Source organism: Gobio gobio (genome assembly GCF_949357685.1).
Source record: "Gobio gobio genome assembly, chromosome: 24".
Classification (NCBI taxonomy): domain Eukaryota; kingdom Metazoa; phylum Chordata; class Actinopteri; order Cypriniformes; family Gobionidae; genus Gobio; species Gobio gobio.
Window position 1 is genome coordinate 25183609 of NC_137120.1, and position 17797 is coordinate 25201405.

General features: G+C 35.7%; 1 protein-coding gene across 1 annotated transcript in view; it reads right to left on the reverse strand.

Moving 5' to 3' along the window:
- Nucleotides 1-13576: 13576 nt before the first annotated feature.
- The window catches only part of ncf4 (neutrophil cytosolic factor 4), a 38769-nt gene continuing 34548 nt past the window's right edge, over nucleotides 13577-17797 (reverse strand). Inside the window, exon 10 of the mRNA XM_079808360.1 lies at nucleotides 13577-15370. Coding sequence (XP_079664486.1) covers nucleotides 15163-15370 — 208 coding nt within the window. The 3' untranslated portion in view covers nucleotides 13577-15162. The remainder of the gene's footprint in view (nucleotides 15371-17797) is intronic.

The following is a 17797-nucleotide window of genomic DNA, read 5'->3' on the forward strand; positions in this document are numbered from 1 at the left end:
GACTTTCACAGATCGCCGTTAGATCTGCACAAGATGAATTATATCTCATGTTTAACCACTACAGAGACATCAGAGCCAGCGGCAAACGTCAGAAGGACTAGCCAAAGAAAGGCTGCAATCGGCGGGGTTAACGAGTGCTGAGCACGTGTCCGCTGATTGACTGGATCTCACAACTCCGAAAATGCCAGATGAAAATTTAAAAATAGGCGCTCTTTATAAATAAACCACAGATTTGAGATTTAAACAACTACATTCTCATGTGAAAAAGTCTTAAAACTACATTTTGTGACACAATAACAGTAGTATTTTTAAATTACTTGGGTTTCTCATCCGCTATTGACGCTTGCTTGTTGGTGCGAGATGCATTCTGGGATACCAGTCTGTCTGAAGTCCACACAAGTCACCTCTCAATGTATCCTTGATTAAAAGGGGCGGAATCAAGAACACATCCGGAGATTTGAACTGTACTTGGCTAGATGTCCGCGAGAATACAAGTACAGACAAGAACGCATATTGAGAAATGGCCGATGTCTTCAACAATGCATCGCACTATGGTAGTTAAGCAGCAAATTACATCGTTGTACAGGAAACGCACCCCATAGCGTTACTGACAGACTGGGAAAAGAGGTGTTGCAACAATGTAAAATGTAAAAAATCATGTGTTTTTTGAACAATCAAGCATGTGAACTCTAGTACTCTAGTACAGCCCAGAAACAAAATCAAGACATAATAATATATCCCCAATAAAATTATTTTAAAATAATACAAACGCAGAATTAAAATAAACTAAAACAACTGAAAATCATGGCATTAAATGTATTACTTTTTTATTAATTCTAATGATTGATTTTAATTCACCCCTCAACAACTTTTTCTCTATTGAAGAGCCTAGTTCCCCACAGTCTTGAGGAAACCAGGATATTTGAGGTAGCTTCATTTTAAAAGTTTGATTTCTAGTACTGGAAAAAATGGGTAAAACTCTATGGGGTTTTTTATAATGAATATACATACAAGCTCGAGTAGAGATTGTGAGTAAACATATTTTTCTAAATCCTTAATCCTTATCCTGTAAATAAACAACATAACGGATGACGGGTTTAAACAACTGTCAAAAGTCGAGGGGACTTTGGAATTTTGTTGTGGACAACGGGGGTGCCTTGGATTCAAAAGGTTGAGAACCACTGCTTTAGAAGAGACACAATTAAGAACAAGCAAAGTATTTTGCACAGGAGAAATATCTGAAAAACAGGAGAAACATACGCTTCATTTAATATCATTGCTGTCTATAATATCAAATTAGTGATTTTTCTGTCAAACAGATACTGAGGGAAATATTTAGTAGTTATATAAGACACCATATCAAAGATTAAAAAGACTTATTTGACATTGCAGACAGCTGAAACAGTAATGTGCACCAAGGCTTATGGGGTGTCCAATCCTGCTCCTCGAAGGCCAATGTCTTTAGCTCTAGAGTGTACTTACACACTTGCCTGGAGGTTCATAGTAATCCTGAAGATCTTGTCTAGCTGGTTCCAGTGTGTTTACTCTGCAGAACAGTGGCCCTCCAAGAGCAGGATTGAACACCCCTGGCATCATCCAAAGTCTCAAAATACAGTAGATAATGTAGTGCTATACCACCCTCTGGTGGTCACTGTGGAAACAGCAGCCAACAGTTTCTGTGATTTCTCTTCCTTTGTTATTCAGTGTCCTTGTACATGTTTGCTGAATAATACACCACATCCTGGAGCACTTCCTGGAGAAGATGGACGGAAAACATTTGTCCTTAAATCTGGGGATTTGTGCTTCTCTTCAAATCAGGCTCAGGACAATTCATGTACCCATCATCCATTTCTACATTCAGAGAGAAATCCTCTTGTAAAGCATTCCGGGTAGTGCTGACAGAAGTTGCAGGATTCGGAAAGTATCCCTCTGAACATGGGAGAACTGGATTATGGAAGTTGGAGGTATGAGGCTGGAATGTACCATTTATTCCCATCAAATTCCCAGAAGAACACAAGGACGGAAGGCATGGATCAACATGCAAAACCACTCGATCACGCTCGATTTCCTGGCAGCGGTTGTTTCCATCAGTGGGCAAGGTGTTTTCTGAGTCGCTGCATGGAAAAAGTCAAAATCATGTTCAGAACTTCTCTATCACTTACTCAAAAATTTTTAGGACTTCATATTCCAGAAATTCCAAAGCATTCCAGGAATAAAACATACAGTTGACTTACCATGAGGATAACTGCGGACGGATATCTACAATCTGAGCAATGCTGATTTCTGGATCCTTCAGTTCGATACAACAAGGTAAGTGGTCCATCTGAGAATGCTAGCCGAATACAGGATGTTCACTCAGTTAGATTATGATTGCGTACTAGTTTTAGAAGATTATAGGCCTCGTTTAAACCTGGTATTATTGATTTGTGGAAAATGACAAATAGAAGTGTAAAATTTAGTTCAGTCAATGAAACTGTTTTTGGAGTCAGAAACCACATTGCATTTTTAGCATAATCCTTATAGCGCAAAGAGTCATGTTTTGCAATCAATCAACAACCAACAGTGGTTATCGAAGTGCCCACTGGATGACCACTCATATGAAAATCATTACGACTTTGATACCAGGTTTCAAAAAGGCTATAGTGATGTTTTCTAAGGGTATGTTCACACTTGTAGTTTGGTTCGCTTGGCTCGTTTGGTCCAAACCAAAAAAACCTAAAACATTTAGTCCTGGTCCGCTTAGCATTCACAATGGCATTTTAAGACAAAAATTAAAGATACCGAACCTAAAGGCATAGGCATATGTTCACAACCTGATTGGTCGGCTTTTATTGCATATATTTTGCGACGGAACTTACCAAACATCCAAAACAATGCTGCGTGCATAGCTACATATGATGGTATTTTAACCAGGTGAGAACTCATGAAGAGCTTAAAAATGTGTAATGGAGCCAAAACAACGGCAGGAATCCCTCCGTCACACACACAAACAAGGAGATGCCTGTTTACCAAACTGTGATGGGCAACATCACGACTATGACGAGAGAAAACAGGCATACTTGAGCCTTCTGTCCTACCTGTGACACCTCTGAGACTTTGCTGTGGACAGGAGAGGGAAGAGACAGGTCCCATTCTCTCAGTCTTCTGAAGAGAGAAGAAAGAATTCCACTTTCTGTTTTTGCAATTCATAAATTGAAAGGAATCAAATTTGATTTACCTCTGAAGAGCAACCAGAACGATGAAAACTGCGATGGAGACAGCTGACGCGAGGGTCGCGATGAGGAAATACAGGAGAAATGCTACTAGATTGGGCGCAAGAGGCTCTGAAACAAAAACATACATAGATAAGTTTTCTTTAATGTTTTTTGTACTGTAAAACGAGATATTCAGAAATGTAGGTGGTGGGGTTTGCTCAGACCAGGCTGTGTGGTCCAGTAGACAGGGTCAGTCCACTCTGAGGGATATCCAGTGTAACGCCATCCTGAGCGTCTGGTTGTGCTCACATTACAGCGAACCTGAGCCTGGTACTCAGAGGAACCCTTGAGAGAATGCTCTGATATAGCAAACACCGTCTCTCCATCAGAGAGAAAAATGCTCTTTACATCCTCCTACAGATAAAGAGCATGTTAACATTCATGCACTAGAGAGTGAATGTGGGTGTGGACTTTTAGAAGATAAACACTCTTTTAAAACACTTTTCACACACTTCTGCTAATAATGTCCAACAGTGGTTATACATTTTTTCTGGAAAGTTGCGAAAATTTCGAATTTTCATGGCATCTCAAAGTGTGTCCAACTACGTCCCACGGTACTACAAACCATGCTCCCAACTAATTATGCCCCCCACCCCCACTACAAGTTACGCCCCCTACAATGAAACAGCCTATTAGCACCTCTGCACCTCTTAGCATCACTAATGTTATCACTTAAGCTTCACTATTGCCTCCTAGTGATAAGGCACACAGATCATATTACATTGATCAGCAGACGCCGTAATGTCGGGTTCAGACTGCACGACAGCTGCCCGAATTTTGCATGATCTATTTGACGTAGGGTGTTGAAGTGATTCATAAACAACAATGGGCGTCAGAATGCAAGAATCTATCGTTTAATCTCTGTGTCATAGTGGTTAACAACCGGTGCCTCGTCTGCAACGCATCATGACGGAAAGACTAGCATGTTTCTTTTTTTTCCCGATCCTCCATGACGGGTTTCGTCACATCTGTGGCGTTGACCGATAGGAGCACAGAAGCTCTTCCGTAACACTTCTTTCAAACATGGCGGAATGAAAAAGACGATGGTATTGGTGCTGCTGGGTGGAATTATGCTATGGAAGTCAGGTTCGTGGAGCTTTGGCAACAATAGAGTGCAACTACTTTTTCAGTGGCGTTGGCTCCAGAAATATTTTTTTCCATTAATTTCTCCCATAGAGATTTTTTTTTTAAAAAAAGTCTTTGTTAAAGTGTTATAAGCCATGAACCAAAGCAACCAGCTACAAGGTAAATCATAACATTACAAACTTTAATTTGATTAAAATATTCAAAGTAGAAGGCTAAAGAAGCGGCTAAAGAGCTCTTTTGGTGCGTATTGCGACTCTGATTGGTGGAATTTTCAGCATAGCATCATGGGTAATGTAGTTTTTCACCAAGAATTCAGCTGTTAAACACGATTATTTTAAAACGAAGTAGAAATAATGTGGACAGACATCATGCACATCAATAAAGATGGTACGTGTTTTTTGTTTTTTGTGTACAACATGACAATAATTTAGGAGTCAAAATTGCATAATCTGAATCTACAAAAATATTTTGTAGTCTGAACCCGGCATGTTTTTCCTCCGATTTTAAAGTATTTTAATTATAAAACTCTACAGTAAATTAAATTTTATTGAAGGGGTAGGGTTAGGGTAAGGTTTAGGGTTGGGGTAGGTTTTTAAAATGATAAAAAGTATGTGAAAGAATGTGACCATCAAAAAAAAAAAAAAAAAAAAACAACAACGTACATTTGTTAAAAATAAAAATCAACTCCTTGGACATAAAATTGCCAGTTTAAAAGTTGAAGAAACACCCTTTCAAAATAATAATGAATAAATATTTCATAGAAAAATAGTCAACTACTCACAGGAGTTTGTATGCTCCAGTACTTGAGTTCAGTAGTGAGAGGTACAGTTCGGTACTTTGTTAGAGTCCAGTTCAAAATCCAGTCTTCTCCTCTCAGTTCAACGCTCAGACCCGTGGGACATGAGGGCTGGACTAGACCACAGACCGGATCAATAACAATTTAATCAAAACCGCTCTCTGGAATACTTTATTGTGATTGGTCAATTGCAGCATTCAGCAGGCAAGTGTTTCTCAAAAGGAGGGGTTATTTGTAGAGGTACTAACTGTGTTCGTAAGAGCGGATCACTTTGGTCACCGGCGTTGGCGTGAGTTGCACCTGCAGCACTCCAGGCTCAAAGATGCTGAAAACACCAACCGTCTTCAAAAAGTCTCCTTCATTTATGACCTCCACCTTCTCAACGCAGTACCACTCAGCCCTGAAAGAGCACGATTACACCTGTCAGAGTTAAAGACACCTTTCACACCATCCATAACACTCTCAAACACTCACAGCGCAGTGGAGTGTGTCCGGTAGGACAGCGTGTAGCTGATGTACCGGGCCAGATCTGTCTTGAGATCCCAGCTACAGCTCAAATTCTTCTTGCCATTGAGCACACAGTGTAGGTTAGATGGACCAGGGAGGGGGTCTGAAATAAATAATGGTCTATAGTACTCCAAGACGCTGGAGGGAAACCACTTTATCTGGGTTTCTCTTTATACTCACACTCAGATATCCATTCTGGCCCTTCAAACACCACCTCGCTGGCATGGGTTTTATTCTCGCTGCTTTCTACGTCTTTCTGCGTTGATTTGGTGTGAATTTTCCAGCCTTTCTGATCCTTTACTATTTTATGATTAAGCTCCACCTCCAAAAATGCAACATATAAGTCAGTTAGCTTTAATAAAACAACAAAGGCACTGTTAAGATTAAACCTTCAAAAATCACAAGAAAAAGTATTTTCAACACACTCATGGCAACTCTTCGCAATGAGGTTTCAAAAATGAAAGCTGCCACTTCCATAGTTGATCCTGTACCGACCTGTCTGTTTTAATCATGCTTTGCTAATTTATGTCCTGCTGTATTGAGTATTATAAATGATTCTCTGTGTACTGGTGTTGTGCCAGCAGCATTTCAATTTTCTGCTGGGACTACTGTAACAAAAAAAACAACATGAATTTTGACAACCTTAATAATTTCCGTCCCCTTTCCAATCGTCCCTTTCTTGCCAACATTTTTTAGATAATTGTTGCAATCAATTGCAATCCCATCTGACTGCAAACAATCTTTATGAGCCCCTTCAATCGGGATTCTGTAAACTCCACACCACTGAAACAGCATTAGATAAGGTCACTTATGATTTGTTAATCGCTTCTGATTCCGGCTTTCTTTCTATTTAGATTTTTCTTGATCTCAGTGCCGCTTTCGACACTGATGATCACTCAATTTTACTTACAATTTTGTCTTTGATGTTTCTGATACTGCACTAAGCTGGTTTAAGTCGGGCGGCAACCTTCAGGTCTCTCTCTTGAAGCCAACATGGAAGTGACTTTAACTGCAATTCATCGACTGGCCGCTAGAGACAGGCTCCAAAAGGGAGTCCATATCTCCCATGTTAAAATGCCCTACTGTACAGCAGAAAAAACATGTTTACAGCCTGGTACAAAGTCATTTTGGTCTATACAGCTAACTTTGCCCTTTGTGATACCTGTGACTTTTTCTATAACTCATCTGGGGCCGGTTGCATAAACCGTTAAGACTAGACTTACAAGTTAGACATACATTTTTTTTCTTTAAGACTGTTCATAATTTTTTTAAATCAGTTACATAAAAACATAGACTGGTCTAATTTGATACGAAAAGTAAGACTGAATGCCACTTGCCTAAATGCTAGTGGCTCATTCTAGATCTTAAGACACTGTCTTAACATAATGGCTTAGTTTATGCAACTGGCCCCAGTTTAAATTATATTAAGCCTTAAAGTTCTGCATAATTAAGGGTGTGGCCAATTGATTGACTGGTGGATTGCAGCTGTTGTCACTACTAGCCGTTTGTCTGTTGTCTGTTAGTCCACCCACGTCCCGCCTCTTTGCCCATTTTCGGTTATCCAGGACTGATGCACGGTGATCCACTGCCAAGATGGCAACGGCCGGCTCCGCCCACTTTTGGGCTTCAAAAATGCTCTTCAGAAACATTACCTACATATTTTTTTACTCTATGGTTTAAGTCCTATTTTTCAGTTTGTCACTATGTGTGGTTGCAGGTCTGATAGTGGTGTGGTGCTATCTGGTGTTCCTCAAGGTTCAATCTTGGGCCCTTTACGTTTTAACATCTACATTTATCCACTTGGTTCACCTCACCAGCTACAGTAAGGCTGGGTCTTTAACTTTAAGGGCGCTATTATACACTTGACGCAATGCGACACCAGGCGCGACACAAGTGAACTCTTTAAAATTCAAGAAGTTTAGAGACAACCAGGCCTTTACATCTGTCAAACAGGCCATGAGAGTGTCCAGACCAACGAACATACGAGTCTTCATAGACTCCCGAGCCACTGAGGACACCATGGTTGAATTAAATTTTTGAAGGAAATGTGCCGAAGAATGTCGGTAAAATTTTATATTTTCGCAAATCATTTTACGCATGACTGCTAAACGAACGAGGGTAAGACTCAGTACAATGCTGGATTTGCGAAGAAGTTGTTTCTGAAGGATGGGTCATTACCAACGCCATCTGAAGTAAGGATGGCACTTCATATTTTGTGAATGTTAGCAAATTTCCTTTCTGAATGAACTTTCTAGAATGCTGTACGGCTAATTTGGCTAAAGTTATCATCCTCTCTGACTGTATTCACAGAGACGAGTATTCTCGTTACTTTTATCCCAAAAACAATCACCATCTGCGTAATTCATAAACGCACATTTATTATGCATTGTATAGTCAGATGACAGTATTTTTTACGTTCCCACACAAGCACCTATACAAAAATTTATAGATTAACATGACAGTACATGCAAGTCGACGAGTTGAATGTCAATGTAATTCCACAAACTGAGTTATGTAATCAGATTACTTTTTTATGTAACTAGTAAAGTAACACATTACTTTTAAATGTACAAAAAAAAATCAAATAAGTAACGCAAGTTACTTTGTTTTCCCATTTATTGACTGACAGCTCTCTTGTCCTCGTGTTGAGTGAAATATGAAGGAAATGCAGAGGCATTGTGTAAACGGTTGTGTGATGGTTATCGTTAGCCTGATGTCGTCATACTCAATTCTAGTCAGAATATGAGTCTGATACTGCCCCATTGGGCTGTGATTATGGGGCGTGTTTCAACCGAACCAGGAAAGACCTCAAATGGATAGACCTACAACCAATCAGAGCAAAGGAGCAACGCATGGTTGTCAACAGAACTCAACTGCACAAATGTTGGAATAAGTAGAAGAAGAAGAGTGTAAACGATCTTTGCCGGTGTTGTAAAAAGAATTTAAGGATACACAGAGTACTTACCGACACGATCATCATTTTTGAGAGAAATAGTAAAGGTGAATGCATTTACGAACATGTTCTCCGTTTAGGATTAGAACGAATTCAACCCAAGCGCTCTTTGGTGACGCGATTGCTTACATTATTGTTTATCGTCTGTCCATCATCGTCGAACTCAAATGTTGTGGGCGGGGCTAAATTCGGCTGGCATCCAGGCTAGGTTATCGTAATTCTAGACTGAATGTGAGCATTCATTTACTAAAGATCTATACACCATAAGCAAAAATTACTTTAGATTTTTTTGTTTCTATTGGTGAAGTGTTAAACTTTTTTTTTTCCAGCATCCTATTCTTCTGCAATCTAGAATGGAAGTACAGCTGAATGGTTTGTTTGAGCTGTACAAGCGTGAATTTGCATTTCCTTCAACCTTATTAGTTCAATTTTGAAGTGAAAGGACCTTTACATTTGCCCAAAAAATAAAACGTTTATGTTATAACAAAACAAAAAAGTAATTAAGTAATGCAATTAGTTACATGTAAGGGAGTAACGCAATATTGTAATACATTGCTTTTCAAAGTAACTTACCCCAACACTGCCACTAACCATTCAGAAACTTCCAGGTGCAGTCTAAAGGTTGCAACCTCTCCTGGGGGGTATTTTGAGCTAAAACTTCACAGACATATTCTGGGGACACCGTAGATTTATATTACATCTTGTGAAAAGGGGCATAATATGTCCCCTTTCAATTTTTTACAGTGTTCATTTTTAATTTTTTCTAAAAAAAAAAATTATGTTTTTGTACGATCCACATCATACACCTTGTAAAATAGTTACGTTTTCTTTTAAGAACCAGGTTGGTCTTTTTGACAAATATGAGGAAGTCATGAGAGAAGTAGTTTTTTCCCAGTTTCTCATGTCAGTTTAGAGTGACTTCTGACTGAACCTGTGGTCATTTTGACACTCACTGAGCTCTCTTGTTCATGCAGCCTGAAGGAGTCAGAGGTCAGACGTGAGGGAGGGGGTGTATCATCTAGCTGGTAAAAATTCCAGTCTGGATCCGCATCTTCTGTAGGGAAATCAAGAGTAGACATAGCTTGAGCTTGCATAACATAAATAACCAGTACTTAAGTATGTCTAAGGTATATGTTAACTGGACTAATTGTACCAAATTTTGTGAGTCTGAAGGTTTTGGAAATGACGGAAGAGTGTGGCATGTGAAAGAAGAACACGTCATCAAAGCCGATGGCAAACAGAGATGTGTTATACTGACAACAAATTCTCTCCTGCCCAGCAGGATTCTGGGAAGGCTTAGGAGTCTGAACACAGGGAGATACTCTGGAATAAAGCAAAAATCATACAAATAAGTGCTATATTTAACTTGTACATTAGTGTATTTATTCTACATGTCATGCATTCATTATTATTCAGTTAGGAAATCCAGCACATCTTATATAAAAAATGTGGGCCTAATCCATAACAGTAAGTAAAAACACTGTAATCGTGTTCTTTTTTTAATATATTTTTTTTAATTTACTGTAAAAAACAATTTGTCGAAATGATACAAGCATTCTGGGAACGCCTCTTTCCCCATAAATTGTAAGCTGATTCATACTTTTTACTTATAATAAATTAAATAAAACAATTTAAAATCATTTTATCTTTTATCTATTGCCTCAGTGAATATAAATGAAAAATATAAAAATATAAATATAATGAAAAATCATTTAATCAAGTAAATGAAAAGTTAAAAACATGTTACAGTAAAATTACATGCATAGTAGCTTATTTTTAACCATTCTAAATTATTTTTCTGATAGAATTACTAACATTTTAGTGTAATTAATAACTATAATTTTTATACAGGGAGACACTCTGGAATAAATCAAAAATCGTACAAATAAGCAATCATACAATATATTTTACAGTTATAACTTGTGTTAGTGTAATTATTATACGTCATGCATTAATTGTTACTCAGTTAGAAACTCCAGCACATATTTAATCACAAACTTGTGCCTAAATCCTAACAGTAAAAATATATTTGTAAAAAAAAAAAAAAAAAAAATGTTACAAGCATTCTGGAAATATGAATATAAAATAAAATCATATACAATTAAGTCAATTAAAAGTTAAAAAACATTTTACAGTAAAATCACATGCATTATCTTTTTTTTTCTTTACTCTTCATATATGGTAGCTTATTTTTATTATTCACTATTTATTATTCACAAATTATTATTTATTATTATTCATTTAATTAATAATAATCATTTACATTTCACTTATTATTCTGCTACTGCCACTACTGAATTAATATTGTTTCACTATTATTACTCTTCTAGTACAACCAAATTGTTATTTTACTATAATTGCTATAATATCAGTGTGTTATACTATACTAATGCCTCACCGGTGGTCATCTGGGTCCATGTGGATCAGAGAGAGTGGAATATGAGGATCGTCCCTCCAGCTGCAGTGGATATGGGTGCGGTAGTCATTACGGCACTCCAAAGACTCCAGAGCAGAGGATTCTGGGAATAGAAGAAAAAGCTACAAATGTACTTATGCTGCATTCATGCCATGTCGTAATTATCGTAATTTTGAGATGCCAACACGTGATGTTCTACTCGGAGCTGGTCATGTCCTCGGAACTGGGAATTATGCGTTTTTATGGCAACACTATCAACGCCGAAATAAATCTGCAGCGGCCAAATGGTACAAGTAGGAGAAAAGTTTTGATTATGAGCTCTATGAGGACATGAACGCCTTTTACAAGTTGAAATCTCTTAATTATGCCAGGTGAACTCACACATATGTTATCGAAAAACAACTCTAACCTGGAGCAGCTGTGCCATGTTGAGGACATCCTGTGAGGGTTGATGTCCACAGTCCAGTCAGAGTCAAGAAGAAAGAGAAGTCTGGATACATGGAAAATTCTGATTGTACAACTGCAGGCGAGGATGAAATGTTTGATATTCCCTAAAACCACAAAAAAAAACATTCAGAGGAAATAATTAAAGATGAGCCAGAAACACCTGTGAATGGACACCAGCAGAAACAGTTGCGCTTACCATCAGACCACCGGCCTCAGGAATCAGTGCAGTCGGTGGTGAACTCCATGATCTGCTGGTCACACCGACATCCTCAAGTGTTATGAACTTTTTTCAGCCTGTGCCAACTTGACCGCAAATGTGTTTACTTTGCCACAAGTTTCAAAACTGCATGACTTGCAGATTTCAATGTGCCATATGATTCCTTCCCCAAATTTAAAACCACATAAAAAATCTAATATGCCAGTCTAATATATATATATATATATATATATATATATATATATATATATATATATATATATATATATATATATATATATATATATATATATTATACACATTATATTATAAATTACATTGTAAATGTAACATTTTATTTTCTATGCTATTTTTTAAAATAGCATGTTAAATTATTAATTTAGCTTAAATGTTTTAATTATGAAAATTATTAAATATTAAATGACAAATTATTATATGACTACTTTGACTAATTATACACATTTAATATATATATACACACCCACACACACATTATTGTAAATGTAATATATAAAAATGTTCTATTCTATTTGTTAAAATACTAAAATATTAAATTAATAAGATACTTTATTCTATTATTAATTGAATTGCTTACATTTTAAATATTATAACTATTAAATTATTAATTATATTTCTAATTTAATATATAATAGATCTTATTCGATCATCGATATCGATCATATTTCTAAATAGTAGGCTATAATATGTTAAATTATAATAATAATTTTAATAATTTAGCTTAAAGGTTTTAATTATGAAAATTATGAAATATATTATTAATATTTTATAACTAATTTAATATATATTTTTATTTATAATTTGTTTTTTAATTCATTATGAAATTATAATATATTTTTTATTTGAAAAATAAATATACATTTAAATATTAAATGGTAAACATATTATTTATATATATATATAATTGCTTACATTTTATTACCTTAATTTTAGTATTGAAATTATTACATTTTAAACAATTAATTATATTTTAAATATTACATTAAGAATAGAATAGGTTTAGAGATTTATATTATATTAATTATATTATATTTTGAGCTGTCAAATCGATTAATTGCGATTTAATCGTATCCAAAATAAAAGTTCATGTTTACATAATATATGTGTGAACTGTGTATAATTATGTATAAATACATAATTATACATGCATGTATATATTTAAGAAAATGTGTTATATTTATATATAAAATATTTATATATAATATAAATTACATAAATAAATATACAGTATATACATGCAATATACAATATTCATACAATTATCTTAAATATATACATGAATGAGTGTGTATTTATATATAAATTATAATTATACACATATATAAACTATAAACTAATTATACATATATAAACATGAACCTTTATTTTGGATGCGATTAATCGCAATTTGACAGCGCTAATTATATTAATATTATATTATATTTATTATATTATATTATATTATATTATATTATATTATATTATATTATATTATATTAATTATATTATATTATATTATATTATATTATATTATATTATATTATATTATATTATATTATATTATATTATATTAGTTTCAATGTTTGTTGTTATTGTTTTTTTACTTTATGGCCTAGTTTACTATGTGAAAAGTAAAAATAAACAAACAATTTGAGGTATCGTTCTGTTGTACATTTATACAGCTGTTTGTTGAAGTCACTAACTTTAAGTATGAGTAATGTGTTAGTGAAGCTTGCCTTAGCAAACACCGCTAATGATTAGCTGTAGCATATTCAGGTTCAGAAATTTCTCCCACTGATATATCTGTTCAATCAGGCTCCTTCTACACTTTAATGTATCAAACTCAGACTTGCATAAAGAGTGTTTGTGGGTTCGTGTGTGTGATGTAAATGTACATATGTGTGAGATATCATCACCTTCTTACTTTAATGTATAAAATTTACATATTTACAAGTGCATACATCATGTCATTAAAGTCAAGATGCACTACACATCAAGTCACCCATGATTTATGAAAATACTTTTTTTTGCAAAGAAAGGAATTGAAAGAGGAAGTTGGCTAAACACTTCAAAAAACCCCCAAAAGTGAAATGATCCAGATGTCACACCACCATTACTTCTTCTAATGCAGAAGAAAATCTATATTTATTAGCACTGAAAATTTATAAATTATATTCAGCAATAGATTCCACTGTGAAATACTGGTTTTGTTGAATTAGACACCCAGAAATGAAAATTATGGTATTATTTTCTCACCCTCGTATCCACTTTCGCCTGGTTGCGCTTTTCCATAAAACAACAATAAACACAAACTTCAACTTTTAAACTTCAAAAAGACAAAAAAAATAGTCCATATGATGAATCTTTCCTTCCAGGAAGGAATCAGTAAATTGAGAACTGAATCAGTCTGATTCATGAGCGAATCATTCAGACTGATTCTGACTCTATTGAACAATTCAAGGGCAGTGTTGGGGAAAGATGGCTATTTTTGCTTATAAGCCATTCTGAAGTGGTTTTGTTAGATTCAGGGTGGCATGCTGAGTTGAATGATATCTAATTTCTCCATGTCGGCCATTTTGGGCGTCGGACATTTTGAATTTGGTAGTAAAATGCTGTATTTCATTAACGCATTAGCGTATCATTATGAAACAAGGTATGGGTCATCGGCACGATGCCCTGAAGGAGCATGAGAAGCCAGTGCCACCTAGTGGTAAAACCAAATATTAACATGCTTGTAACTTTGGATTTGGTTGACTTTGTTTCACGGGAGACAAATTCCTGAATCCTTGCAGAGTCCAACGATATCAAACACGCTAGGTTTCGACTTATGGTTTGTTCAACGTTGTGATTTTAACATTGTTATTTAAACAACTTTAGCGAATATCTTTGAAACCGCTAGTGCGATTGAGACAAAACTACCATAGGAAAATCGGAATCATAGCGGGTTGACTAATAATTCATGGCCAAATGTCAAAATAAAATTTTGCCAGTAAGTGGCAAAAAATGCAATCAAAGTCAGGTGTGGGTTATTTTTTATATGCTCATAAATACATTTGACTATAACTCCTAAACGAAATGAGATATTTTCACCAAAATTTACACACTTATGTATAGGGGCACTCTGAGGACACACAAAAAGCGGTGGGACTGTGCCAATTGGTGGCGCTTTAATTGAATGAAACATCTATACAACACAATGTATTTATGGGTTTTATGGGCTTTTTTCTTAAAATTGTCTCCAAATGTTTTGCAGTTGGTCTGCTGCTAGCTTCCATGTTTGCTTCTATTGTGCTTGGCCCCGATAATTGCTGCTTGCAGCTATATTTTGTAATTTGTTACCTGTTCACGAGCAAGTATATAATGCTAGAACTGTCATTTTTGGGTGGACTATCCCTTTAAAAAACTAATGAAGTAAAATAAAATAATGAAGAATGTGCAATGATTTTGAAACTACAGGGCATGAAGAGGTGGTAGAAAAGCGTGCTCGTCTTAATAGTCCGTGGTGTAGACCGTCATATCTTTGGCATGTGTGACCAGCAGCTCCCAAGGAAACTGATTCACGGGTCGTTTGACCTTTGACCCTGTCTGTTTGCTCTCTTGCACCATGAGAGCGACGTCTTCATCGTCTAATATCCGTATCAGATCGCCCTTGGGGTCTCGGTAGTTCAAAGCAATATTTTCTATTTGAAAGACATCCCTGAGGGGAAAACAGAAAAGAGAGAAAAACAAATTGAGCAATAGGTCATGACAAGGGCAAATATAATTAGTATAATGCAATTTGAGGCCTCTGTGTTGTATTAGCAGTCATGTGACTTATAAATGATTTAATATTGTGCATGCAGCATTCAAATAACATGCATATTCAACATAATCATGCAAACAAGGTTTATTATTAAACATTAATCCAGAGCTTCTCAACACATGGCCCTCGAGGCATCGTGATGTGTGATGTTGTTTGTTGAGAGAATATCTGGCGTTAAGATGTCTTATGATTTCTCATTAAAGTAGTTAGTATGGATCAATCTCTTGTGTTTGAAGATTTCATTTTTTTATATGCAAGGGATAATGTACATCCAGCTGGTTGTTATCACAGAATAAACCCCGGCAGAGTGATCAGGATCAGGTCTTGCATCAGCCTGAAGGAGTATATTCTGCCATAACAACCGGCTGGATGTACATTCTCCCACTTATTACACGGCTACTTGCCACAAAGTGTTGGGAAGGTTACTTTAAAAATGTAATAGGTTACAGATTACAATTTACCCTATTCAATTACTTTATTAAAGTAATGTAACTGATTACATTTGATTACTTGTGGATTACTTTTCTAAATTTCTAACAAATGTTTTCAACCGTTTATCACTTTCAAACATTTAAACAGGCAGTTTTTAGAGTTATATTTAAGAGAAAACACACAATTTTTTATAAGTATAATTCAATCATCTTCTTACTGATATAAAAAATAGTACAAATCTGCTTACTATTCTTTTTAAGAATAGGCCTAATATTGATTTCTCACTAACAGAAGTAAGAATAGATTCTAGTTTCATACTCACTGGAAACCCAAAGAGACCCAACAGTGTAGCAGCCATAACGTGCATGGTATTGTTGTTGTTGTTTTTTAAGAAAGTTATATTCCATCTAAAATATTGTTTGGATCAATGTCCAATCATTGTGTTAGCAGTTAAATAGCTCTATTTTGCAAGTCAAAATGAGACAAGCTAAAAGAAAGTATTGTTCAGATCAGGTTCAAATTTTTGTTGTTGAGATCAGGTTAACATTCATCATAGGAGATGCTTCCTCAGGTTCGACATTGAAACCTTCAATGTCGATAGCATTTCATTGTTGGCAAACATATTTTGCACTGAACTGTTATATTTGCGCCCTGATTTCTCAATGAAATGATTTTTTAATTTCCAGCCCTGGAAAGCATTCACTCGCCATGGAGGCAACTCTCAGACTTGTTGTAGGCTACGAACGCTAGGTAAATAAGTTTAATAAATTAATTCACAATATACACACACATTTATTATCTTATGCCTAATATGATGAAATTGGCTTCGTTAATGTCCTTTTTAAATTCAAAATGGCGAAACTAGACAAAATGTTATTTGTTTGCCCGATTTATTTATTAACATTTCTATCCTAAAACAGCTGTCAAACATGAAATGTTTAGTTTAGCTACATCTAGCACCGTTTACTGAAGTGTCGCACGACTTGCACAGAGAAATGCGAATTAGCACTCAGCAGCTTCTGTGAAAATAAAGCCCGCCTACTTTAATTTGATTGGTCATCTCAAATATTTTGACATTGACGAGCGGTGACAGACCGCAGGCAGCTCAGATGAGAAGATATCCTTGCAGCACTAAAGTAGTGTTAATACTCTATTATTCAATTATTTTACAACATTTATCATACAGTATACACCTAGAAAAAATACAGAAGTCCGGATCCTCGGTGACCTCATAGCTGGCTACAGCCATGATTACAGTTGTGTAGGCCACCTATAGTTTACCTCAACACTTCAGTTTTTCAATTTACATGGATGGAGCATTTCAGTCTGGTTCAGCTATTTTCACCACAGAGCCTTTACTGTACACATGATGTTGCGCTTGTATTCAAATGGATAAAGCAAATAGATCGGCGAAAGCGTCGAACGAGTTTGTCAGCGCTGTGCGTGAGACGATCCAGCTGCTCTCGCACTGCAACTGCTGGATCTATTTATTTATTAATTTATATGAGGTGCCGGAACGCAGTTTCGGACCGTTCCAGCCCACTTTTACCCCAGGTTGTAACTCATGGCAAGATTGCTCAAAACTGCGCATGCACCGAACACCTGTATACGCATACGTGTCAAAAGAAGTATACTTTGTAAGGCTGTGCGTTCGACTGTGCGCATATACTTACGTACGTGTAAAAAAACAAAGTATACGTTTGGCTTAAGAATTTAAGTTTTAGAAATAATGGGTGGGTTGCACCAACAAGGATTAATCTTAAATCTAGATTAAATCAAGGTTTATCTAACAATTCTGTTGCACCAAACTTTAAACCTTGTTTAAAAATAAGCAGGTTTAAATTTAAACCATCATTTTGATCCTGGATTTAATTTATATTTAAAATAGAT